Source organism: Aquarana catesbeiana, linkage group LG03, assembly GCF_042186555.1.
Source record: "Aquarana catesbeiana isolate 2022-GZ linkage group LG03, ASM4218655v1, whole genome shotgun sequence".
In the NCBI taxonomy this organism is placed as follows: domain Eukaryota; kingdom Metazoa; phylum Chordata; class Amphibia; order Anura; family Ranidae; genus Aquarana; species Aquarana catesbeiana.
The window spans coordinates 339,022,227-339,049,636 of record NC_133326.1 but is presented as its reverse complement, the minus strand read 5'-3'; the positions used below and the strand labels follow the sequence as shown (position 1 = coordinate 339,049,636).

Sequence of the window (27,410 nt, the reverse complement as noted above, 5' to 3'; positions counted from 1 at the left end):
CCTCTTCTAAAGATGATGCACAAGAAAGCCCACACTTTGCTGAAGACAAGCAGACTAAGGACATGGATTACTGGAACCATGTCTTGTGGTCTGATGAGACCATGAAAAACATATTTGGTTCAGATGGTGTCAAGCTTGTGTGGCGACCAGGTGAGGAGTACAAAGACAAGTGTGTCTTGCCTACAGTCAAGCATGGTGGTGGGAGTGTCACGGTCTGGGGCTGCATGAGTGCTGTCAGCACCGGGAAGCTACAGTTCATTGAGGGAACCATGAATGCCAACATTTACTGCAATATACTGAAGCAGAGGATGATCCAACTCCCATGGGAGACTGAGCCGCAGGGCAGTATTCCAACATAATAACGACCCCAAACACACCTCCAAGGACAACCACTGCCTTGCTAAAGAAGCTGAGGGTAAAGGTGATGGATTGGCCAAGCATATCTCCAGACCTAAACCCTATTGAGCATCTGTGGGGCATCCTCAAAACGGAAGGTGGAGGAGCGCAAGGTTTCTAACATCCACCAGCTCCGTGATATCATGAAGGAGTGGAAGAGGACTCCAGTGGCAACCTGTGAAGCTCTGGTGAACTCCATGCCCAAGGAGGTTAAGGCAGTGTTGGAAATTAATGGTGGTCACACAAAATATTGACACTTTGGGCCCAATTTAGACATTTTCACTTAGGGGTGAACTCGTTTTTATTACCAGCGGTTTAGACATTAATGGCTGTGTTGAGTTTTTTTTTTTTTTTGAGGGGACAGCAAACGTACACTGTTATACAAGCTGTACACTCACTACTTTGCTACAATGTAAAGTGTCATTTTTTTCAGTGTTGCCACATGAAAAGATATAAAATAAAATATTTACAAACATGTGAGGGGTGTACTCACTTTTGTGAGATACTGTATGTCTTGATAGAAACCTCATTAAGGATGCAACATGCATAACTTTTTTTCCCCACACTGCAACATCATACAGCTGTGAGAAAAATGATAACCAGCAGCAGTATGCATTCCTGTTAAACCCACATTTCCAGAAACTATTACTCCCCTCCACAAATAATTAAAATTGCTCTGTAGCTCCTAAAGGACCAAAGAAAATGCATGGCTTTCCTTGCTACTTTAAAGCAGGGGTCTCAGTCCCATCATGCCTCTGCCTGTGGGTGTCATGCTTGTAACTGTCAGCCTTGCAATGCCTCATGGGACTTGTAGTTTGCAACAGCTGGAGGGCCACCAGTTTGAGAGCCCTGCTTCAAAGGGTAAGTTCACCCTTCATAACATGTTACGCCCGTATGCAGGGTTTAATGTTATAAATGCTCTGCGCCCGCCCCCCCCCCCCCCCCCGATATCCATTGTGACCACACACACCAGGGATCTTCTCCCAGTGTCTGTGGCCACAAATTAGAAAGAAAGAAAGAAAGAAAGAAAGAAAAAAAAAAACACGACACGGCCTAGCGGGACTCTGCCCATCCGACCGTGTCACTCATTCACATGATTGAATGAAAAACTGCGCTGTGGTGGTTCACTGAGACATTCTGACAGGAAGAATCAGCTTCCTCATAGGAGGAAGTTGATAAACTGACAGATCTGCAAAAGACCTTGCATAGCATCAACGATCTGCTGGTTGCTGGTGCAATGCTTTACAGGCTCCAAAAACAAAAAAAATGAATAAATGCACATTTTTTAACCTGCAAAAAATAAAAATGTGCATTTATTATTTTTTTCTGAAAAGGCGAACTTATAAAAACTTTGTTTATCAAAGTTAAAAGGATATTTATATGATGCACTTAGATCCACCCAGGACACTAAATCTAAATGATATCATCACCTTCATATTTTCTTCTCTTAGGCATTAGATACATAAAAATGGCATAAATAGGATATTAAAAAAAAAAAAAAAAAAAAAAAAAAAAAATTGTAAAAATTAAATGTTCTGGTATGAGGCTGCTTCACAAGGCCCAGAGGATTTGTTCACACAGGCTGTAGCTTGAATAAGAACAACATGTATGGAAAGCTTCGTCTTTGAAGCCCAATGGGAATACTAAACACGAATCCTAAAAGGATTGCTGCTTCTCACTTTAAATAAGCTGTTCGTAGGCTTCAGGAAGCTTCTACTTGGAAGTATGTTGAAAGCCTACTTAAGCTTGCTTAAAGTGACAGTCAGAACTCCCATTAGGATCAGTGTTTACTGTTTCCAAGCTAATACTGAAGAGTTCTTTAAAGGCTTCAACAAAGCTGCTTGTATCTTGCTTTGCTTTACCAAAGCTTGTTGTATACACTGCTCTTATACAAGCTAAAAGCCATCTGAACAAAACTTTATAGGAAACCTTTACAAAGAAATACTAAAACCTCCACTACTAAATCACTTTCTTTAAATCCTGGGTATTTGAACAGTTCTGGACTCAATACTTTTGGTCACTAACCTGGAATAGGCATACAGATCAGAAAGTCAGACTGAAGTTGAATAATTTTCTGGAGGCACTGACCTAGAACAAGCATGCAAATCTGAGTTTTGGCTTCTACAGCTTTCAAATGTACCAGATTGTTTTAGGTCAGTGCCTAAGAAAGTAGTAAATCCATGGGATTAGCCAGGTAACCAGCTTTTTCAGAAGATTATGTCTGCAACAACAGCCTCTGGATTCCCTTTAATGGGCTTGGGGGTTTACACAGTGAAAATATCTGTAGTTATAGGCCCAAATCAGCAATACACAGCAGACTGGGAAGGGGGGTGAGCTCTTATTGCATCTATGCTACCTGGTCATTAGAAGAATTGTATTCTATATTCTTTTACAAAGACACATTACAAAACCGTAAATATGAAATAAATACTATGATGAAAGGGTTGCATCACCAGAAATGTTTTGGAAGTCTGCAGCTACTTGTGAAAATGACCAAATCAAAAGGATACTAGTTCTGTTTGCCTCAGAAGACTCCAAATGAAAAACACAAACTAACAAGGTGACCAGTCCAATGAGCTTTTACTTGATGCCGTTATTTGGAAGGTGTAGGATATGGATTTAAAAATCGACACAAAGCTTATGGAAAAAGTTTACAAACTTATCTGTAATTAGGAAACAAAAATACAGGAAATATACAAACTTTTTTTCAGCTCTAAGAACTGCTCATTTATATCCTGATTTGCCTTCAATTCAGTGCAAAAGTCATGTTTCAAGGCCAACTCCACTCAAAAGTGCCACTTCAGCTTCAGGTGGTTGGTGGCTGACAGATCCATAGGCTCTCTGTTCTCTCTGGGATGATGGCTACACAGCTCACCAAAATGCCTTATTTCAAATGAGAGCCAGCAGCTATTACAAAGCCAGATAATGGTGTCACTATGTCATATTAGATTCTTCTTAGTGTAGAACAGATTGTATAATCCATTTTGTGGGAGGAAAGAACTGCTGCAGGAAAATCATCCTATTTGATTCTTTAAGCGTCAGAAGAACTTAAATTTAGTGGGCAATTCAACCATTTGGCATACAACCAAACCGGACAGTAATTTAAATGTGGAGTTTGCATTAAAGGAAAAAAAATAAAAAACATAAAATCTACTTTGTTTTGAACAAAGAAATGTGTGCAACCCATGGAACACAGTCAGTGCTGCATATTTAGCATGTTCTCTTGCAAATCAGTTGCTTCTAATATTGGTGACATCAGGTGCTCAATGTTTACATAAATTCACTTGGTGGGCAGTAGATTCTGGTACCAGTTATCCATCCCCAGCATATGCCTCGCTTTAATCTTTCAGCTAAATCACTACAACCGCAGTAAAAAAGGCTAATTAAAACGGAAAAAATCAGCACAAAATGTAAGACTTTGCCAAGGGCAACCCAACATGGTTTCACTTTAAGGAACAAGAATTGCACCATGGGCAGCGACTTCAGTTTTGCACTCGTTTCCTTTCCTCCCGTTTGAAATGCAGCATCTCCATACTACTACTTATTAAAGACACTTAAGACATTGCCTTGTGATATTTAAACTCTAAGAACAAATGCTTAATTTCTATTAAGTATTGGTTACCAGAAGGTACTGACAAAGCCCAGATATCTCCTGCAGCTTGTTTATTCATTACACGGTTCTTCCTGGTATATCAGAATACCTGGAGACTGAAAGAAGAATGCCAGTCAGGCCAAAACTAATTACAACTATGTCTGCTTAGTAGTTCTTTTCTTCAGTTGAGAGTCTCACAAGGCTCTTTCCTGAACATTAAAGTGAACCTGTCATAAGCTCAATGCTAACTTAATCAATACACAGTGCTTAGTACACAGAAAATCAAGTTGTTGTCCTAGTTCCATTTAGGTTTGTTTCGAATTGCTCATTAACCTAAATACCGATCTGTTGGAAGCTACCTGTGCCTGACTTACAAGTTCCCCTCCTTACTAACAGTGATGTTAACTGCTGCTTCACTATCCTGGGATTAGCATCCAGCTTGTGAGTCAGACAATGGCATCCTCCTTCAGAAAGGTATCTAGCTTGATGAGATTTCCTTCACCTATTAACCAGGAGCACTGGTTTTAAGTATGTCTGCTTTGCCTCGGACTGCTCAGTGAGCAGGATAATGGCATAGAATGAGGACCCCCAAACATGCTCAGAAGTACTTGTGACACTTGGGTTTTAACAGACTCCATCTACTGTGGATTGTTGCCTCTTGCATCCAAAAATAAAATGCAGACATTAGGTACACAGCTCTTCCAATGGTTTATATACTAAATATTGTGTTCACCTGAGGTTCTTCTTTAAGTAGCCAGATTTTTAGGAAACCTATGCAGCCACAAAAATATAATAGGAATTAGTGAAGACTTGTTCAGATGCAAGTGCATCACTGTCACCAACACAGTGTCAGAGCTTCTGGGAAGACGTGTACTAATAAAATAAAGGGCATAATCGCTGCTTTCATAGACTTTCTGGCCTTCAACGAAATAGCCACCTGAACGTAAGCTGCACGGATTGCTTTCAGCCAAGTGGTCCAATGGAAATGTTGTTCATTTTCGTGGATCTCTTCTTGGTCTCTCTGTGCCTCCAGCAGAATCACAAGACTGACTATTTTACCTCTATATATAGTCATCTTCTACAGGTTCACCATTAACATCACAGTAATGTATAAATATGGCAACAACTCTCTGGAATACTCCTTTCTTCATCTGCCGCAGTTCTGAAATCTCCTCACCAATTGTTTCCATGCAGATGTCAGCTGAAAGTTGTCCTTTTCTTCGGGGAGCATATATGGTAGCTGGGATAAAGAAAAAAAAATGCAAAGTTTATTAAATTACTAGAACAGCCAATGGAAGCGTTAATCTCACTCTACTTCTTAAAAGGAATGCACGAAGGTCTGCGACAAGAATCCATCACAAAATCACATACAGTATGTTTAGAAAACCTCAGGAGGGATTTCACGCAAGGCTACATGAGAGCTACTCCGTACCCCCCTCCCCTTTTTTTCTTTAGCCCCTCTGCTTTATAGCGCAGACCAATCAATTTGTAAATGTTATAGGCTGTACCCTCTTTGCCACTATGCCATCTCCCCACTCAGCCCATACATTTTCTGATTTTTCTTGGAGAGCTCTATTTCCGTTCCTTTTAATATTTTTTGGAGCTCCTACTTTGGCCCCTATTGGCTCATACCCTCTTATTTTCGCTCCATACGAGCCAAACTGAGTCTGGGACATGCGTGTCCCTTGTTAATGATTATCCATGGTTTCCAGCCTATGGTCATTACAGTACCCAGCATCACTGAACAGCCAGTTTTCTTGAATGTATGCGTGGCGAACATTGTGTTCGGCTTTAGACAGAAGTCACATTAGCCTGCACCCTAAATCTTTTTCCAAAACCGTTTAAAATTTTTAAACACATGGCACGCTCACAACATAGGCATCAAAGAGTTTACATTTTATTCCCACCCCCATGATGATACATATGCCAGACTGGACTATACCTTTTGTATCCCAGTCATACTGTCAAATTCTGTAACAGCTATTATCCACGCATGCCCATGGTCTGATCACTAGATTGTAAAATTCACCACAAATATGATAGGACATTCCTCCACTCCCTACTTTTGGAAATTAGCACAGCAATAGAGGAATATTTTGCCCTTAATACCTCTGCCGATACCTCCCCACAGACTACTGACCGCTCATAAAGCCATTATTAGAGGCCGGCTTATTGCACTTGCCTCAACTCACGAGGAGGACTGGTGTTAGGTTCTTAGACAATCTATACAAAACCCACTCCAACACAAATTCACAGGCCCTTTCTAAACCAATATCTCAAAAACGATTAGAACTGGACACTTTACTGTCTCATAAGGCTGAAAAAGCGTTACGCTGGTCTACGGCAAGATTCTTACTCTACCATGTTCGCCAGAAAACAAAAGCACCCCATATATACATATTACGCACACTCTCGGGACAATGGACTACTCTAAGGATACACTGAAAATCTTTAAAGAATTTTACACTACGTGTCTTGCCTCTCTGTAATAAACCATTCCTCCCTTCTCATTATCATGAGATGCTAATATTCCACTACTAACATTAATGGCATCTCAACAGGAAATACTGAATGCTCCTTTGATTAAATCTAATCTATAATCAAATCCCTTAAAAGCACTTCTGCACTTATTATAAACGATTTGCCCCTTCCCTGGCCCCAAACCTAGACACTCTTTTTTAATCATATCATGCAAGGGAACCCTTCCCCCGATTAAATGCTCTTAATATATATATATATATATATATATATATATATATATATATATATATATATATATATTTATATATATATTCACTCATACCTAAACCAAATAAAGATCACGCTCTCCCACAAAATATCCATCCTATTTGTTATTAATAATGACTTGAAATTTCTCAGTAGAATGCTTGCCAATTTCCTCTATTTTGTCTACATTAATATTTCCACACCAATCAAGCTTTATTTCTAAACAGATAAATAACCGATAATATATAATATACATTTAGCTATGATCATCATACAAGATGCCCAATTACACGCTCACTCTGCACTTCTTGTGAGTCTTGATATGCACAAAGCATTCGACAGTCTCACCTGGCAATATTTATTGATAGTTTTACAACATTATGGCTTTAAAGAGGAATTTTTTCATGGTTATCAAGCACTTTATAATTCCCCTTAAACTCGTATTAGACTACCTGGGTGTAACTCAGAATTTTTTGAAGTGGGCAGGGGGATGAGACAGGGTTGCCCTCTCTCACACGTTTTGTTTGCCCTTGCCATAGTTCCTCTCGCTATTGCCATTTCCATGCACCCGGATATTTCTGGGTATTCCAGATCACACTGAACATTTAAATTGAATATGTATGCAAATGATATTTTGTTAATTTTTAAACACAACCGTTGGTAATTTTACCTAACCTTCTCAAAGTCTCACAGAATTTTGGCACTCTGTCAGGTTTATCTGTAAATGTTTCTAAATCTATGGCTATGCCGATCAACCGCCCTCAAAGCACAATATTCTCTCAGACAATCTTTTCCATTTATCTGGCACTTAAACTATGTCTTACCTAGGTATTAGGCTTGCCCCATCTCTTCAAATCGCTATATGACAAGAATTACCATCCTTTAATCACTAAACTCCAGGCCATGCTCAAGGTTTGGAACACGTATTCCATTTCATTCAGGGGTAAAATTACAGCTATCAAAATGAATATTCTTCCTAAACTCCTATATTTATTCCGAGCCCTTCCCATCAACCCCACCAAGACATCTCTTGATTCCTTTCAAGTAATCAGTTTATTTGGTCAGAGAATTGCCCTCGTTTTTCCCATAAAGTCTTATACAGATCTAACCGTACAGGCGGTCTTGGCCTCCCTTACTTTTGGTCATACTATCTGGCTATCAGCTTTACTCAATTAGCCCAATGGAGCCTCACTGACTCCAGAGCATCAGATCTGAATATGATTCAATAAACCCTCATCACCTAACTTGTTTACGCTGGTCTAAATCGATATCCTATACTGATTTAGCCCCTCTCAATACAATAGTTGTCGAGTCCTTTAAGCTCTGGGCTCAATACAAAAATCAAAATATGGACTGATCTCGTCTACACCCCCTCAAGCTTCACTTTAAAAGCTACTTTCACACTGAGGGGGCGGGCGTCGGCGGTAAAGCAGCACTATTTTTTAGCACCGTTGTTTTAGCGGCGCTATTCAATTGCTAGCGGGGCGGGTTTAACCCTCGCTAGCGGCCGAACAAGGGTTTGTCGGCGCTACCCCATTGATTTCAATAGGCAGGGGCGCTTTAGGAGCGGTGTATACACTGCACCTACAGCGCTGCAAAGATGCTGCTTGCAGGACTTTTTTTTACCGTCCTGCAAGCTCACCGCCCCAGTGTGAAAGCACTCGGACTTTCACACTGGAGAGACAGGAGAGGCTCCTTACAGGCACTATTTTTAGCGCCGTAGCGCCTGTAAAGTGCCTCAGTGTGAAAGTAGCCTTAGGCTACCCTAAATTCCCCATCAGTTTTCCTGATATCCACCAATTAAATTGTTGTCTAACAAATTTACTTTCTGGTCTCACTTTCAACAAGACTCTTAATTTGTCACTTTTACCCAACTCACCCAGGACAGGCATGTTCTATGTCTTGAGCAGTTTTGCTACCTCCAAATTATTATTTTTTTTTTTTTTAATACTCACTATTCCCCCTTTCACACCATAGGTCATAAAAACCAGAGAGGTAAGGGTATTATATCAGACCTATATAAAAACTTTCTGACTAATTATGAACCTAATCCTAAATTACCGTATATGTTAAAGTGGGAAGACGAAGGTGATTTACAACTCACCCCTGAGAAATGGAACACTTCCATTGATAAACGTAGAAAGTGTACGAAGAGGTTGATTTACTAAAGGCAAATCCACTCTGCACTAGAAGTGCACTTGAAAGTGCAGTCACTGTAGATCTAAGGGGGAAGATCTGGAATTAGGGGAAGCTCTGCTGATTTTATGATCCAATAATGTGCAAGCTAAAATGCTGTTTTTTTATTTTTCTTGCATGTCCCCCTCAGAGCTACAGTGACTGCACTTTCAAGTGCACTTGCCTTTAGTAAACCAACCCCCAAGTCTCTTGCAATTAGAGAAACAGCCATGAAACTATTCACTAGATGGTATTTGACCCCTACCAAGCTTCATATAGTCTATCCTGTGGTCTTCCACCAACTGCTTCCGAGGTTGTCAAATACCAGGTAATTTTACATATTATCTGGTCTTGCGAAAAGGTAGTGCCTCTATGGCAGAGAGTTGATGAGTTAGCATCAGTTAGTTGGTAGCTCACTTAAACTGTCTACTTTTTTCTCCCATGCATAAGGCCTCTCGCACTTCGGAAAGTCTGATACATGCAGCCTGTGTAGCTGCTTAATGGGCTATCACCTGCCAATGGAAATTTACAGTGGTCCCATTCTATACTCATCAGAAATGGATTAGATTTGATTCTACTTATGGTACATACATACATATATATATATATATATATATATATATATACACACACACACACACACACACACACACACACATACACACACACAGAGATACTGTATATATATATCTAGAGATATATATCTATACAGTGGGGATCGAAAGTGTGGGCACCCCAGGTAAAAATGTGTATTAATGTGCATAACGAAGCCAAGGAAAGATAGAAAAATCTCCAAATGGCATCAAATTACAGATTAGACATTCTTATATGATGTCAAAAAAAGTTAGATTTTATTTCCATCATTTACACTTTCAAAATTACAGAAAACAAAAAAAATGGTGTCTGCAAAAGTTTGGGCACCCTGCAGAATTTATAGCATGCACTGCCCCCTTTGCAAAGCTGAGACCTGCCAGTGTCATGGATTGTTCTCAATCATCGTCTGGGAAGACCAGGTGATGTCAATCTCAAAGGTTTTAAATGGCCAGACTCATCTGACCTTGCCCCAACAATCAGCACCATGGGTTCTTCTAAGCAGTTGTCTAGAAAACTGAAAATAGTTGACGCTCACAAAGCTGGAGAAGGCTATAAGAAGATAGCAAAGCGTTTTCAGATGTCAATATCCTCTGTTCGGAATGTAATTAAGAAATGGCAGTCATCAGGAACAGTGGAAGTTAAAGCAAGATCTGGAAGACCAAGAAAAATATCAAACAGAACAGCTCGCAGGATTGTGAGAAAAGCAATTCAAAACCCACGTTTGACTGCACGATCCCTCCAGAAAGATCTGGCAGACACTGGAGGTGTGGTACACTATTCCACTATAAAGAGATACTTGTACAAATATGGTCTTCATGGAAGAGTCATCAGAAGAAAACCTCTTCTACGTCCTCACCACAAAAATCAGCGTTTGAACTTTGCAAATGAACATATAGACAAGCCTGAGGCATTTTGGAAACATGTTCTGTGGACCAATGAGGTTTAAATAGAACTTTTTGGCCGGAATGAGCAAAGGTACGTTTGGAGAAGAAAGGGCACAGAATTTAATGAAAAGAACCTCTGTCTAACTGTTAAGCATGGGGATGGATCAATCATGCTTTGGTGTTGTATTGCAGCCAGTGGCACAGGGAACATTTCATGAGTAGAAGGAAAAATGGATTCAATAAAATTTCAGCAAATTTTGGATGGTAACTGGATGCCATCTGTGAAAAAGCTGAAGTTAAAGAGAGGATGGCTTCTACAAATGGATAATGATCCTAAACACACCTCAAAATCCATGGGGGATTACATCAAGAGGCGTAAACTGAAGGTTTTGCCATGGCCTTCACAATCTCCTGACCTCAACATTATTAAAAATCTATGGATAGACCTTAAAAGAGCAGTGCGTGACAGACAGCCCAGAAATCTCAAAGAACTGGAAGACTGGGCAAAGATACCTCAAACAAGAATTGAAAGACTCTTGGCTGGCTACAAAAAGTGTTTACAAGCTGTGATACTTGCCAAAGGGGGCAGTACAAGATATTAACTCTGCAGGGTGCCCAAACTTTTGCAGACGCCATTTTTTTGTTTTCTGTAATTTTGAAAGTGTAAATGATGGAAATAAAATTAACTTTTTTTGACATATTATAAGAATGTCTAATCTGTAATTTGATGCCATTTGGAGATTTTTCCACCTGTCCTTGGCTTCGTTATGCACATTAATACACATTTTTACTTTCGATCCCCACTGTGTGATAATATATATCTATAGAGATAGATAGATACACACACATACATATATATACATATATACATACATATACACACATATATACACACACACACACACACACACACACATTTATATTCAATGCCCTTTTTCCTTAAACAATGGAATCACTGATCCCTGGTACGAATGTAGAGACCGCTTTCTATAACCACTGGGGATTTTTATTTTTAGTTATCCATCATTAAAATATTGCCCAAAAATATTTTTATCAATTTGATGACATTTAGAATTTTGCTTTCCATTTTTCAACTGTTGTATTGGCATGACTTGTTCTCTTGAACTGCAATTTAAATATTAATACAGGTCTCATTTTCTACCTTTCACACTCTAACTGCAAAGCTGTGTACTAGTTACAAGGCCTAGTACACAATGAGATTATTGGAGAAATTATCGTTTTTTTTCTTGCGTGGTAAATCTCCAGATCCAAAAAGGAAGTTACTAAAATACGAAAATTCTTGACAGAATAACATTTTTTGAAGCAATGTCATGTGTTGTAGTGTATTCGTATTGTATTTTCAGACGAAAACTGTACAGATTAAACAAAAATCGTATCGATTTAATGGTATCGTACAAGAAAAATTTTCGCGCTGGCCCCTTGGAAAATTTTCAGACGAAAACGGTGTACGAATGATCAGATTAATCGCACAATAGTTTCGAAAGCGGTATATTTGTACGATTTTCTGATTGTAGGCCTTTAACCTCTTCAGCAGGGGATAACACTAGCCTGCTCTAATATGCACTTCTGAATTTAGAGAGCGCCAGTGTCCCTTATGGCAACTATTTTCCCACATGACAGATTTCATTTAAAACTGCTTTACAAATTAAAATATAATCAATTCAACCACAAAGCAGGGTTATTCATCATCAATTACATTCTTCAACTCAACTCTATTAGGGCTGTGTGCAATTTAAACCAGCTCTGTGACAGCAATGTTAGAGATGGTGCTACCATGGGGATTCACAGATCTAAACAGCCTAGTAGATTCAGCTCTAGCACCTGCATACTCCATATGGACCAGAGCAAACTTCCACCTACTGCCTCAGCAATAGCTCTACAAATTTTGCTGTAGGATGCGACTAAAAAAAGTCAGGAAAGACCTACTAGAACAGCTAAAATTTGGGGTTAATCAGAGCACTTTAAAATGATGGCTACCCACAGTGAAGCATGGTGGCTGCTTTTCTTCAGCTGGAACAGGGGCCCTAGTGAAGGTATAGGGGAATTATAAACAGTACCAAATACCAGTCAATATTGGCACAAAACCTTCAGGCTTCTGCTAGAAAGCTGAACATGAAGAGGAACTTCATCTTTTAGCATGACAACGACCCAAAGCATACATCCAAATCAACAAAGGAATGGCTTCACCAGAAGAAAATAACATTTTTGGAATGGCCCAGCCAGAGCCCAGACCTGAATCCAATTGAAAATCTTTGGGGTGTTCTGAAGAGGGCTGTGCACAGGAGATGCCCTCACAATCTGACAGATTTGAAGTGTTTTTGCAAAGAAGAGTTGGCAAATATTGCCAAATCAAGATGTGCCATGCTGATAGATTCACTCTCAAAAAAACTGAGTGCTGTAATAAAATCAAAAGCATTAGTTGTATAGTTTATAGGTCACATTAAAAGGTGGAAAATGTTCTGAAATGATTCATCTTGGTCTCATTTTTTTTTACATCACAGAAACTTTAACAGGGGTGTGTAGACTAAACTATGTCCCTAAACGCAAACGATCTGCATCTGAGAACATCCGAGAACACACACCCGCACCCACATGGATATCAAATTGGGGACAGCGTCTGTGCAGCCACAGTGTCCCAGTTGACATAAGTAGACTTGCCTGCAAGGGGATACATGAAACACCTGTGCATCCCATGGAGGTAAAAACGAGTCTCTTACATGGGTGTACACTTAAGTACTATCGTGTGAATGAGGCCCAAGAAATAGTGGATACTTCTAGTTATGGCACAAATGCAGCCCTTCACCCACACCTACCAAACATTCAGTTCTTGGTGCCCGATTGGCCAGGCTTACGTACAGTCATGTGGGGATAGGGATGGGGGTGCATAAATAGCCTTATATAAACATTTCAGCTTGTAGAAATGCAAGATCAGCCTACTTAGGCTTTAATATATTAGATTACATATGCATGTTTAAATCTTCAATTGCTTGTCTTTTAGAAGTTCCGTTTTCCCATTCATCGCTTCAATAACTGAACAAATATGGACTGGCTGCTGGTTAGGTCTAGGAGTGACTTGTGTGCGGGCACCTTTTACAATGGCTAGTCTAAGCACAATTCTTTTTACTAGCTTACTTTTTTCATCATCCTCAAAGTCATATCTAGCATAGCTGTTGGGTTCAGCAGTTCTGAGCGATCGCAGCCATGGAAAATCTGTGATCATGGAGTATGGAGCGCCATCTACAATGCCTAAAAAGAAAAATGGAAATGTCAGCTAGCATTCAGGGGGTACAGCCATATAAATCAACTAAAGTTAAATGGCAACCTTATGTTTTTTTTCCATGACAGGTTTCCTTTGAGGTGGATATGTATTTAAATGTGTGATATCACAAAAAAACAACATAAGCTGGAACAGAGTCATGCTCAATATGCAGAACATAAATATCTACTGATAAACAGTCACCCTAAACGTGTACAGCATAAAATATCTAATAGTAAACAGTCCTTATTACAGAAGAGAAATATAAAAGCGTGTACAACATAAAACATCTGGTGCTAAACAGTCCTTATTGGATGAAGAGTGATGTAAAGAACAGGGTGATATATAAGCAAGAGTGTCAAAAACTTGAGCTTTTAGTCCATATGTAGACTCTCAGACACAATGTAGTCCCCTTCAATCCCCTGTGCAATGCACCATATGAGACCACCACCCAAAATAAGGAATTCCTGCTTACCAGATACACTGGACCTTCAGAAGGGCAAGTAGCGCTTGTGGTAAAATAAAACCAAAGAATTTCCAAGCTCAATTTACCAACCAGCCTGCGACCGACCGAAATAACCTGTCTAACAATATGCGTTAAAAACAGGGGTTAAGTTGCACACATTTGCAAATACATGCATAGGCTGCAGGCCACAGCAAGGCACCCTGTATCCTGCAGACCCTAACTCTAACTTTGAAGAGTCTCCACAGTGGGAGCACATGTATTCTAATGGGGTTGGGCTCCCTCCAGTCATCTGCCCTTCATCTATCCATTAGAATACATGTGCTCCCACTGTGGAGACTCTTCAAAGTTAGAGTTAGGGTCTGCAGGATACAGGGTGCCTTGCCGTGGCCTGCAGCTTATGCATGCATTTGCAAATGTGTGCAACAAAACCCCTGTTTTTAATGCATACTGTTAGACAGGTTTATTCGGTTGGTCAGTTGAGCTTGGAAATTCTTTGGTTTTATTTTACATGCGTTTGCCCTTCCAGTGCTTCTTGCTGTGAAGACCAGTTATTGGTGGGGCAGTGACCTTTTTTTTGTAAAAGTAGCGCTTGTGGCCGATTACCCCACCAGGGCCTTTAGATTGTGATCTGGCCAAAGATCTGTGATCCTGCAGGAGATGTCTCTCCCCCGATGTTCCACTCAAAGAAAATAAAAAGAGCTCCACATCGTATGAATCCAATGATTTATTGGTTTAAAAGTTAATTCCCATACATGGAAGAATAACAAAAACACAGTGCGGTAAAAAATGAGAGCCCGCAGTTCTGGGACTTGTAAGTCGTGATGACGTCAGCATGTCATCTGCCCTACTAGTTTCGTCAAAGATTGACGTCATCCTGGGGCACGGGCGACGTACTGCGTCATCGCCTTTTATACATAAATTCCAAAACCAAGCCTCATTCTGATACCCGAGAACATAGTAGGGAAAAATCTTACATAATTAGACCCAGAAGTGAGCAGAATGTCCACCAAAGGACACTCCACTACTGCCCTCTACAGGAAGCACTGCATATTCACAAAGTTGTACATCAGCATCATCCTGAGGGATATGGTTATTAAAAAAGAGAATCGTTCAAAAGTAAACAAAAAACTAATTAAAAAAAAAGATAAAAACACCTTAATCCAAACCATAAACATCATGCAATAATAAACTAAAAAAAGTTTTTTTTTATGTTCCACAAACTTATACGCATCTGCAGATGGAAATATACTAAATTTTGATTCAGTATAATCGCTATTAAAGTGGGATGAACACCCTGCTGGGGTCCAGATAATACCTCAAAAGTGCACATTATAATACATACAATATACGTCCCAAAAACTGGTCAGAAATATTTCTATTATGTTTGCATAATGAGACAAATTTGGTCAATATGTAACACTTCATCTACAGGTGGTATTACTCTAAAGGTAACCCCAAATATCTAATGACTATGAATGGTCTACAAAGGCATTGACATCTGCATCCACATGAAGGCCCAAAGAGAAAACACATCCAACCTTGAAAATCCATTTCATCTCAAGTTGTGAGATCCCCCTTACTAATGAGCCACCCCTCCATGGTGGACCGCATCTGTCAATGCCCATAAATATGGTGTTATTAAGACCTTACTGTATGTACCAACATGTAATGTTTAGAAACTGAATATTTCGGAAAGCCCTTCCCGATGTTGTTAATGCGCTTGTTTAATCTCACCTGTAGGGCCCGCTTAGTCCTGCTCACATACTGGAGTCCACAGGGCATTGTAACCAATAAACCACCTCAGTTGTGGAACAGGTAATGAAAGGTTTTATCTTAAAAGTACGTGAAGAGCTAGTAGCTACATACTCCCTGAGATTCCTATGTCGACAGCCACTGATGGCACACACTTGACATTTTCTACACTGGTAGAATCCAAAAAGATTCTGGAAAAAGGGGATGGGTTTTGATGGTGGATTCAAAACACAAGGAGCAATTTTATCTTTACACGAAGGGACCCCCTCTAAAAACTACTTGAGGTCTAAGGTAAAAAGGATCTAAAGAACTTTATCATTACACAAAATTTACCAATGCTTCTGAATGTTGTGTCGAGTAACTTGTAATAAAAAAAAAAAAAAAAAAAAAAAAAAAAAAAAAGGTAGAAATGGTTCCGTCTTACCCTCTACCCTAGATATTTGCGTCTAACAATGAAGTATTGGTCTGCTTAATATGATCAACCTCTGGGTCTAATTATGCAAGAAGATTCTTTAACATTTGGCTTTGGAAGTGATATAGTTGCTAGACAACTGTGGAAATTTTTGCTCTCAAATGTTTAATTTTTGCCCTTTAGAAATCTAATGATAGGGAATCATTGTGGTGTAAGAAATACCATTGGTGTCCAGCTTAATCTCAAAAGGAGGCTCGATATCCAACGAAGTCTATCGATGTTAAAGTGAGGCTTGATGCCCTGAGTTCTCGGGTATCAGAACAAGGCTTGGTTTTGGATTTTATGTATAAAAAGGCAATGACGCAGTAAGTTGTCCGTGCCCCAGGATGACGTCAATCTTTGACAAAACTAGTAGGGCGGACGACGTGCTGAGGGGTGGGACAACAAAAAAATCCCAAGGCTAAACACAAGAGCCAACCAGGTAACAGGAGCTCAACACAGAAACAAACTGGAGCTCAACCTGAACAATACCCCTTCAAGAGGGAACAGACCCTCTAAACAGCAGCCTCCAACACCTTGCGGCCAAAAGGAGCATACTTAGATGCCGGCACATCCACGTTGTAGAATTTTGTGAAAGTGTACACCGACGACCAAGTGGCTGCCTAGCAAACCAGCGCAGCTGACACCTGATGATGAAAGAACCAAGAAGCAACAAGCAGCCAAGTAGAATGCACCGTAACAGGGAAAGGAGGAACCCAACCCCTGATAGAATAGACCAGAATCATCATCTGTCTGATCCATCCAGTAAGATCACAGAAGAAGCAGACAGCCTATTTTTTGACCCGTCTGATCACAAACAGTGAGTCGGATCTACGAAAAGTCCCTGTAACTGCCAAATACACCCGAACACATCCTGGGCATGCAAGGTAAATCCCTTAGGACATTTTGACCTGGGACACAGGGAAGGCACTACAAAAGTCCTTAGTCAAAAGGAATCAGAGGAGGGAACCACGGACAAGGGCGAAGAACCACTTCATCTTTGTAGATACCATCAGGCCTAACACCCACATGCAGGACCGCAGGGAGGCCCACCTGCGAGAAAACAGTAGTTGAAATGCAGCATGAAAAATTCTGGAGCTTGTCCGGAGGAAGAAACACTTTGGCCAGAGATGAAACCAGAGTCAGGCCCAGATAATACAATTTTCTGGAAAGAGCCAGAGTAGACTTCAGGTAATATAGAAGCCAACTGAAAACGGAGGTCTGAATAGCGAGCTACGTCGCCCCTCAGGGTAGCCGAGGACTCTGCTCGCAGTAGAAGATCGTCAGGACCGCAATCCCCCGCTGACGTAACCACGCCAGAAATGGGGCCAACACCTTTGCTAGTACGCGAGGGGTGGAGGAGAGACCAAAAGTCAACACCATGAGCTGAAAATGCTCTTTACCCATAGTAAAATGGAGGAAGTGTTGGTGTTGGGCACATATTGGAGTGCGTAATCAGCATCTGATGTCGACAGAAGCACTAAATTCTGCATGATGAAGGGATGTCACCATCGTTCGGATGGACTCCATTCTGGACCTTTTGTACCCACTGGAACCAGGACAAGCACACCCTGAAGCAACAAGGCTTGCACAGCCCCAAGGAGAACTGCCAACAGTCCGATGACAGATGCCAACTGGGAGGAAAAAACACTTTTCGGGGTTTAAGGCCAGAACACTAACATAGGTGAGGGCACGTCTTTATGCTGAAGGGGCCTTGTCCATGGGTCTAGGAAGCCCCGCTCTCAGCTCGCCAAACCAGGTCGGTTGCGTGCCGAGAAGAAGGACCGCATCCGCTACCAGGCCCTTTCCCCCCCATTGCAGACCAACACTTAAGCCCCAATACGTGTCTAAGCACCACTGCAGAAACGGAGAGCTTAGCAAAGAAAGGAACTGCGTCCAAGACGCATCGCATAAAACTTGCACCCCCCGACCAACTGGTCCACCAACTAAGCGTAAGTGGAGGGAATCAGTAGGTCGTAAAAGTCGTGGCCTAAATTAGTGTTGGCCTGCCGCAGGGGGCACGGATCTGCGGATGCCTGGTCACCCACCCAACCATCAGGTGCCAAGGTGTAGCCCCCATAGTGACAACCCTGGAGGGGGGGTGGACAGAGTGTCCGAAGCACCTAAGCCAGAGGCCTGGGCCACACCCGGGGAAGAGAAGGATGTGTAGAACCACTGGAGGGCCAGCCCCCGTCCAGTGGGGGCTGTGTCGCGGCTGACCTAGCGAATAGCTGTGGTCTGCACGCATTCGCTGGCCAAACTGGGGAGACCACTGGATCTTAGTGTCCAGCTCATTGCCCAGTCCGGCAACGCATTGTAGATCTCACAGAAAAAAATCCAAGAGAAAAAAAAAAAAAGTAGCTTAAAAAACAAAAAATTGCTAGGACCAGAGATCCCAGCAGGGAACTAGGTCCTTACTCCTATTAGGCAGAAAAAAAAACTGAAAGCCTATAGCAGAGAGGGGGGTGTATATCACCTAGGACTGCCCAAAGGCATAGTCAAGTCTTTATGCCTAGTGTCCTACTCCTGTATGGGGCAATATAACCCAATGGTTCTGAAAAATGGAGCACTGTGTCTGTCAATGAACGAAAGAGAAAGCTCATCTTTGGTCTCATCACTCCAAATGACTTTGTGCCAGAAAAATTTGAGGCTTGTCTCTGTGCTGTTTGGTGTATTTGGCGTAGTGGGATACTTTGTGGGATTTGCGTAGTAATGGCTTTCTTCTGGCAACTCGACCTTACAGCAAATCTTTCTTCAAGTGCCTCCTTGTTGTGCATCTTGAAACAGCCACACCACAAGTTTTCAGAGAGTCCTGTATTTCACCTGAAGTTACAGTGCCTTGCAAAAGTATTCACCCCCGTGGCTTTTTACCTATTTTGTTCCATTACAGCCTTTAGTTCAATGTTTTTTAATCTGCATTATATGTGATGGATTAGAACACAATAGTCTAAGTTGGTGAAGTAAAATTAGAAAAATATATACATAAAACTATTTTTCAGAAATAAAAAAAAACTGATAATTGGCATGTGCATATGTATTTACCCCCCTTTGTTATGAAGCCCATAAAAAGCTCTGGTGCAACCAATTACCTTCAGAAGTCACATAATTAGTGAAATGATGTCCACCTGTGTGCAATCTAAGTGTCACATGATCTGTCATTACATATACACACCTTTCTGAAAGGCTCCAGAGGCTGCAACACCTAAGAGAGAGGCACCACTAACCAAACACTGCCATGAAGACCAAGGAACTCTCCAAACAAGTAAAGGACAATGTTGTGGAGAAGAACAAGTCAGGGTTAGGTTTTAAAAAAAAAAAATATCCAAATCTCTGATGATCCCTAGGAGCACCAGCAAAATCTATCATAACCAAATGGAAAGAATATGGCACAACAGCAAACCTGCCAAGAGATGGCCGCACACCAAAACTCACAGACCAGGCAAGGAGGGCATTAATCAGAGAGGCAGCACAGAGACCTAAGGTAACCCTGGAGGAGCTGCAGAGTACCACAGCAGAGACTGGAGTATCTGTACATAGGACGACCATAAGCCGTGGCCAGAAGAAAGCCATTATTTTCAGTAAAAAACAAAATGACACATTTTGAGTTTGCGAAAAGGCATGTGGAAGACTCCCTAAATGTATGGAGGAAGGTGCTCTGGTCTGATGAGACTAAAATTGAACTTTTTGGCCAAAGAAAACGCTATGTCTGGCACAAACCCAACACATCACCCAAAGAATACCATCCCCACAGTGAAACTTGGTGGTGGAAGCATCATGGTGTGGGGATGTTTTTCAGCAGTCGGGACTGGGAAACTGGTCAGAGTTGAGGGAAAGATGGATGGTGCTAAATACAGGGATAGTCTTGAGCAAAACCTGTACCACTCTGTGTGTGATTTGAGGCTAAGACGGAGGTTCGCCTTCCAGCAGGACAATGACCCCAAACACACTGCTAAAGCAACACTTGAGTGGTTTAAGGGGAAACATGCAAATGTGTTGGAATGGCCTAGTCAAAGCCCAGACCTCAATCCAATAGAAAATCTATGGTCAGACTCAAAGATTGCTGTTCAGAAGCACAAACCATCCAACTTGAAGGAGCTGGAGCAGTTTTGCAAGGAGGAATAGGCAGAAATCCCAGTGGTAAGATGTGGCAAGCTCAGAGACTTATCCCAAAGCGACTTGGAGCTGTGATAGCCGCAAAAGGTGGCTCTACAAAGTATTGACTTTAGTGGGTGAATAGTTATGCACATTCACTTTTTCCTGTTATATTGTCTTATTTGTTGTTTGCTTCACAAAAAACACATCTTCAAAGTTGTAACGTTGTGGGCATGTTCCGTAAATTAAATGACGCAAATCCTCAAACAATCCACGTTAATTCCAGGTTGTAAGGCAACAAAACACGAAAAATGCCAAGGGGGGTAAATACTTTTGCAAGGCACTGTATTTGTGGGCTTTTTTTTTTTTACATCCCGAACAAATTTCCTGGCAGTTGTGGCTGAAATGGTTTGGTTTCAACAGAACCCCTAATTTTCCACTTCTTGATAGAGTTTGAACACTGCAGATTGGCATTCTCAATTCCTTGGATATCTTTTTATATCCCTTTTCTGTTTTATACAGTTCAACTACCTTTTCCTGCAGATCTTTTGACAATTCTTTTGCTTTCCCCATGACTCAGAATACAGAAACATCAGTGCAGCACTGCATGAAAGATGCAAGGGTCTGTCAGGAGTGACCTTTTAAACACACACACCAATTACAAGCAAACAGATCACAGGTGAGGATGGTTACCTTTAATAGCCATTCAAACCCCTTTGTGTCAACCTGTGTGCATGTTATCAGGCCAAAATCACCAGGGTATGTAGACTTTTTCTCAGGGTCATTTGGGTAGTTTCTGTTGTTGTTCCGATTTAAAAAAGTACTAGTTACTTACCGGTAACTGTCTTTCTGGGAAATCTTCCAGGACGGCACACCTGAGAGATGAGAGGCTCCTCCCCACAGGAAACACAATCAATCAACAGCTGTTTTAAGTCCACACCCTTCCCCCTGATCCTCAGTTTGTAGAGAAGTAACTCCTGAACCTGGTTCACAAGGGAAATCATTCCTCATAGGCACTCACCTTCTAGTGTTCTAAAATTTTCCCTCCTCCAACGGGTGGGAAGTAGGCCTGCCGTCCTGGAAGATTTCCCAGAAAGACAGTTACCGGTAAGTAACTAGTACTTTTCTCAAGTCATCTTCCAGGACGGCACACCTGAGAGGATAATCAAGTACCTCAGGCCTACCTTAGGGTGGGACCACTGCAAGACTCTTGGCGAACCTCGGTTCTGCAGTAAGCTTTACCTTTACTCCATATGCTTGATGAAGGTATCTTAGCTGGATCATGCGGCTGATCTGCCGGTCTACTCCACCGGTGTCCCTGCCTTCTCTGTTTCGGATGCAGGATCTAGGTGGAGTGGGCTCTTAAAGATGGAATCAGAAAACATGTTAAACTTGTAGGTTATCAATGTTGCCTGTCACACATCTACCAACAATGGCCTATTCTGCCTATAGGTGCTGTTTAGAACCACTAAAAAGATTAATCGGAGACCTGTGTTGTAAGACAAGGACACTACATTGATCCATAAGGGGGCCTGTCTTAACACAACCTTGTCCAGGGAAATAAAACTGCCAAAAAAGGGGGGCCCCTGACAGACAACCCCTTTTTGTTCATTTTTAGCTTTACGTCAGCAAAGACTGAAGGGAAACCTACTTAAGGAAAATAGATTAACAAAAACTTAATCCCTGGGTTTAAGGCATGCCCAATCTATAGTTTTACTTACGCCTGAGAGCCTACTCAGGAGATTAACATCTATAGCAGGAGAAGAACACTCATATTGCTACATCTAGTTTTGCTAGAAAGGCAAAATGAAGGCCATGCACCGAGCTGTAACCTATTTGGTCGGGTATACATGTTTATACTTCATCTTCAGGCCATAAAACTCCTCTGAACCGAACTTCCTAAGTTCTTATTAAACAGGGCGATTCATTATCGCCTTCCTCCAGTGACCCATAACGCTACTGGGCTTCAACCCTAGGAAATGGCTCTGGCATCCCTGAATGTAAGGGGTCGAGGCTTTCTGACATGTGACATCTGCACCAGAACTCCTGGCCCTTTCACGGAAGAGAAGGCTGAAATACAAAAAGGTGATACATGTATTATTAATATCACAAATAAAAAAAAAAATCATAGATTGTGGACATAGCACAATAGATTTAGACAGAAAGGACACAAGCATAGACATCAATGTTGTGTATCTGAGTGTGACTAGCTAAACCAAAATATCAAATATGGGAAGAGACCCAAATCTGAACCTCACAGTCTGGTTTTCTGATGTGCGGCCAATATGTAAGCATTAAGACACAAACACACCTTAAATGCTGCGCATTTCTGAAGTGCAGCTAGCTAGGTCATAACTGGTAAATACAGAAAGGACGGGAACCCCCTTTTACAGTGGCGTTTTACTGATGTACAGCAAAACAAGGCTATAAAGAGAAGACAGAAAGACCCAAACTTCTATGTTGCGTATTTATGACGAACCACCAAGTACAGTTATAAGACAATCCTTCCTGTTATGCAGTTCTGTAGTGCAGTTACATAGAACCAACAGAGAAAGAACACAAGCAACCTACAGCATTGTGTTTTTCTGAAGTGCCATAAGGTAAGGCAATATGAAACAGAAAGCACCAACAAGCTTCAATGTTGAGTACTTCTGCTGTGCAGCAACATAAAAACAAACAAACAGACAGCCTTTACAGCTGCGATCTTTCTGGTCTACTGCAAAATAAGGCAATAACTCCACAATGAGTATTCCTGCAGCATTGCAAAACCTGAACCAGAAGGGACAGATAAGCTTAGGGTTCCCACACCCGTGCGACCCAACCTGCCACTTGGGACTGCAAGACGCATGAGAAGTCATACTATGGCTTCCAAAGGGTATCATTCGTGACTGTGCGACTCCAGGTCGCAGCGTATCCAGCAGTCCCTGCTTACGGAACCACAGACCTCAAGATTACACAGGTCGCAGGAAAAGCAGTTTTCGGGTCGAACAAACAAGGGGTCCCCATGCTGTGGCTCCCTGGAGGAGTGCAGCCAACAACCCCCTACTGTGTATACCTAAGAAACAGCAAGGAAGATCAATGAGAAACACCACTTACTGCTGTGCCTTTCTGATATACGGACGATAAGTCAGTAAATATAGGACATACAGGACACAAACAATGTTCAATCTTTGTGTATGTCTGATGTGTAGCATATACCAATACTGAGCAGAGATGTCATTAGCCTCAATGTGTCTCCCTGCTGAGCAGCAAAAACAAATCAGAAAAAGACAACCTTCACTGTTGTGTCCTTTCTGATATGCAGCCAATAAGGCAGTAAACCTTCAATTTTGTATGTGTCTGATGTGCAACAACAATCTTGAATAGAGATAGCACATCCATATTCAAGTGATTTGGCATGTGACTCAACATGTCAAATCGCATGCCTAAAATTGGCAGCCATTGCTGTTAATAGCGCTGTCTGAATCAGCACGTCACTTTGTGGTGCTGCACCGATTACCAATGGCAGTATGTGTACTACCCATGGCACAGGTTCAATTTGTATTTTCCAACAAAATCAGGACCATCCATCTTCACTGCTACCTTTCTGATAAGCAACCAATAAGGCAGTAATACAGGACCCACAGACAAACTTCAATCGTGTATATCTCTAATATGCAACAATCTAACAATTCTGAATAGAGATAGCACATCCATATTGAAGCGATTTGGCATGCGACTCACATGTCAAATCGCATGCCTAAAAGTGGCAGCTATTGCCGTTAATAGCACTGTCTGAATCAGCACGACACCACCTTGTGGTGCTGTACCGATTACCAAAGGCAGTATATGTACTACCCCTGCCATCAATCTTTCCTGCTGCCTTTCTGATAAGCAACCAATAAGGCAGTAATACAGGACACAAAAACCCCACAGACAGACCCCAATCTTGTGTAGGTCTGATGTGCAGCAATATAACAATTATGAGCAGAAATGTCATCACCATACTCAATGATGTGCGTTTCTGGCGTGCGGCACAAAACCAGAAAGTACAGACCACCTTCCCTGTTGTATTTTCTGATCTGTAGCCAAACAAAGCAGTACCTTTAGGATATAAAGGACACCCAACAAGCTTCAGCAGAGATGTCACAAATCTCAATGTGTACTTTAGTTGTGCCAAACACCCCAGCAAGGACAAACCTTCACTACTGAGGTCTACTGGTGAGCAGCCAAGAAGGAGTCATGGTGTATCCCTTTATGAAATAAGCAAACAGGGGCAAATTATTTCATAGGCATAGCCTGGGCTGTAGATACTAATCCTTCACCACCAGTGAAGGAACCAATCCTAAAATGGTTGGACACCTTACTATAGTAGCTGTTGTCCTCCCTTACCTCCGTAGATTGAGCAAACGCTAGCCAGCTCATACACGGGTGGGGCTGATCAGTAACTAAAGTCTCAATGAGCCCAGCCCTAGAGACCAATATAAGACCTCAAAAAAGGGTGGTTACCAATTTAGCCTGGAGGTAAATAGCCACCTGCAGCCCTTAAAGAAGCAATCATATAGCCATCTAGCTCTTGCATATGTTTGCACAGAAAATCCTTAATGAAAGGATATAGGAAAAACGATTTATGGTAAATCGCTTTTAGATCTGTCACTGAGTGGACTGTAGCCCAAACCAACAAAAAGGTTTTTCTTACCCTGCATTAAAATATAACCACAATGTAAGAGTGGAGTGGGAGGTTGGAGCTTATGAAAAGTTACCCATAGCAAGCAACCCCCAAAAGGAGGATCTGTCACAAGGGAACCCCTACTGTGCCACACAGAAGCTTGGTCCCTGCCACATTGTTGAAAGTTAGGTCAGCTTTTAAGCATCTTGGAGCAACTTTAAGCAGATTCCTAGCAGCTGGGCTAATAGGGCCAGATAACCTAGTGCACCTGCTGAGCAAGGGAGCTTACTCCTGAATCCTTCAACCATTGCACCATTAATAACTTGTTCAGTGGTATACCTGGCCAGTAAGGAACTCTTTGTTCTACCAGGTCACCCTCTTTGCTGTATTCACCCCTACTAATGTACCACAACCGGGTATGTAGGGAGAGGCTGGCAACCTACTGTTGTGATAACCACAGTGTCTCTGCTATAAGAGGAAGCTGTGGCTGGTGGTTTTTAGCAGTAGCTTCTGGGCTATTTTGTTATGGAGACTCCAGGTCCTGCACTGCACCACTTAGTAAATACAGGTGGAAGGGGAAAAAATGCCTTACCTACCTCTTTCCCATCTGAGGTGGTTTAGGCACACTCGCTCCTCTGCACCACTTGTCCACCATACAGCATCTCTGATGTAGGAGGGAGCTGTGGCTGGTGTCTTTAGCAAAAGCTTCTGGGCTATTTGAATCCAGACCCCAGGGCAGATTATCTCAAATGCCCAGAAACCATCTGGCTGGGATTAGGGATTTTTGACTCACCGTTGTCGTCTTCCCCTTTACTACAGCCACCGGGCTTGCTTTTCCATCCTTATGGTCCACACGCAAGGAGGATAGCCGCCAAAGTGCCCCCCCCCCCCACAACTGCTGTCCCTTTAGGGAGCTGCAAGGTTAGGCTGTGTCCTGCTCTGTCCAGTCAGTATATACACATGGGGGGGGGGGGGCAATGCCGTACGTTCCTCATTCCCATCTGAGGTGGTTTAGGCAGACATTCACCATAGTAAACTGGTGCCTCCTCGAAAGGAGGATGTGGGCGCCTGCTCCTGCTGACTCTCAGCCTTCCCTTCTGGGTAAGAACGCGGGTCGTTCAGACGGTGCCCTCCCCAGCAGCCCACGCAAGCTACCAGGGACCCAGGAGTCAGGGGATACGATCCCCCTGGAAAGAACCGACGGCCAGCACCCCCGTCTGAACGGACGTCCGGACAGGTAAGGGGGGGAGACAGGATAAAGGCCCCTGAAGTTCTGGGGACACCACTGTACCCAGGGGCCTTCAGCTCTCAGGGGGGCTTTCCCATTTTCTGCTGCCCCCCCCCTGAGGAAAGGCTAGTGGAACCCCCGGGAAGGATAAATATATCCCGCCAGACCCAGAGGCTTCCCAGGCATTTGGTCCGGCTCCCGGGGGGAGACCACCAGCCCCAGGCTTCGGTCATTTGGAAAAAAACAAACAGTTTCACCGTGTAGGGAGAAACACAATCAAAAACTGAGGATCAGGGGGAAGGGTGTGGACTTAAAACAGCTGTTGATTGATTGTGTTTCCTGTGGGGAGGAGCCTCTCATCTCTCAGGTGTGCCGTCCTGGAAGATGACTTGAGAAAGAGTAAACACAGTTAATTGACAATAAATGGCTTCACCCAAACACAAACCATGAGTGAAAGAAATGTTTGTGTTTTTAATTTATATTCTCTTAAAAATGGCCAAGAAATCAAATTCTGTCAGGGTATGTAAACTTATGAGCACAACTGTATCATTACAAAATTTTCACAGAAACAAGGCTATAAAACATTAACATACATTGATCGGATTACTTACATTAAAGGGTACCTGTATGCAATAAAATAAGTAAACTGACCACAGGAATAAAAACTGAGGTACCTTCACATACATGAAGGCGCGCGCGCACACACACACACACACACACACACACACACACACACACCTATGGCTATTAACAGGCCAAGTCACCACCTATTACATGAGCAGCTAAGTACATTAAAGTGTTACTAAACCAAGGACCCTGCATTCACTATATCTGGTCTCCCACAGTACACCGAACAAGGAAATGCAATAGTTTTAGTGAATATAAACTACCAAATACCTTTCCTCATCAGCAGTTAGAGTAGTCTTGTGACTATCATTGTTTGGTTAAAGCTTGTAGGTGGAGTTGTCATTCTCCCCTGTCCTATGAGGATGCAAGACCCCTGATCCTCTGCTTGGATAGTGCCGATTGGAGACTGCATGTGATCAGCACAGGGCCAAAGAAAAAATAGAAAAAAAAAAAAAAAAACAAGAACCTCTCTAGCAATACACAAACTGAGCATGTGTGGCT

General features: G+C 42.0%; 1 protein-coding gene across 1 annotated transcript in view; it reads right to left on the bottom strand.

The window, feature by feature from the left end:
* Positions 1 to 2,957: 2,957 nt before the first annotated feature.
* Positions 2,958 to 27,410, bottom strand: part of FBXO38 (F-box protein 38) — a 125,209-nt gene continuing 100,756 nt past the window's right edge. The window contains exons 21-22 of the mRNA XM_073620553.1: positions 13,522 to 13,635; positions 2,958 to 5,228 (exon numbers count right to left, since the gene is read on the bottom strand). Of these exons, the coding sequence (XP_073476654.1) occupies positions 5,050 to 5,228; positions 13,522 to 13,635 (293 nt within the window). The 3' untranslated portion in view covers positions 2,958 to 5,049. The remainder of the gene's footprint in view (positions 5,229 to 13,521; positions 13,636 to 27,410) is intronic.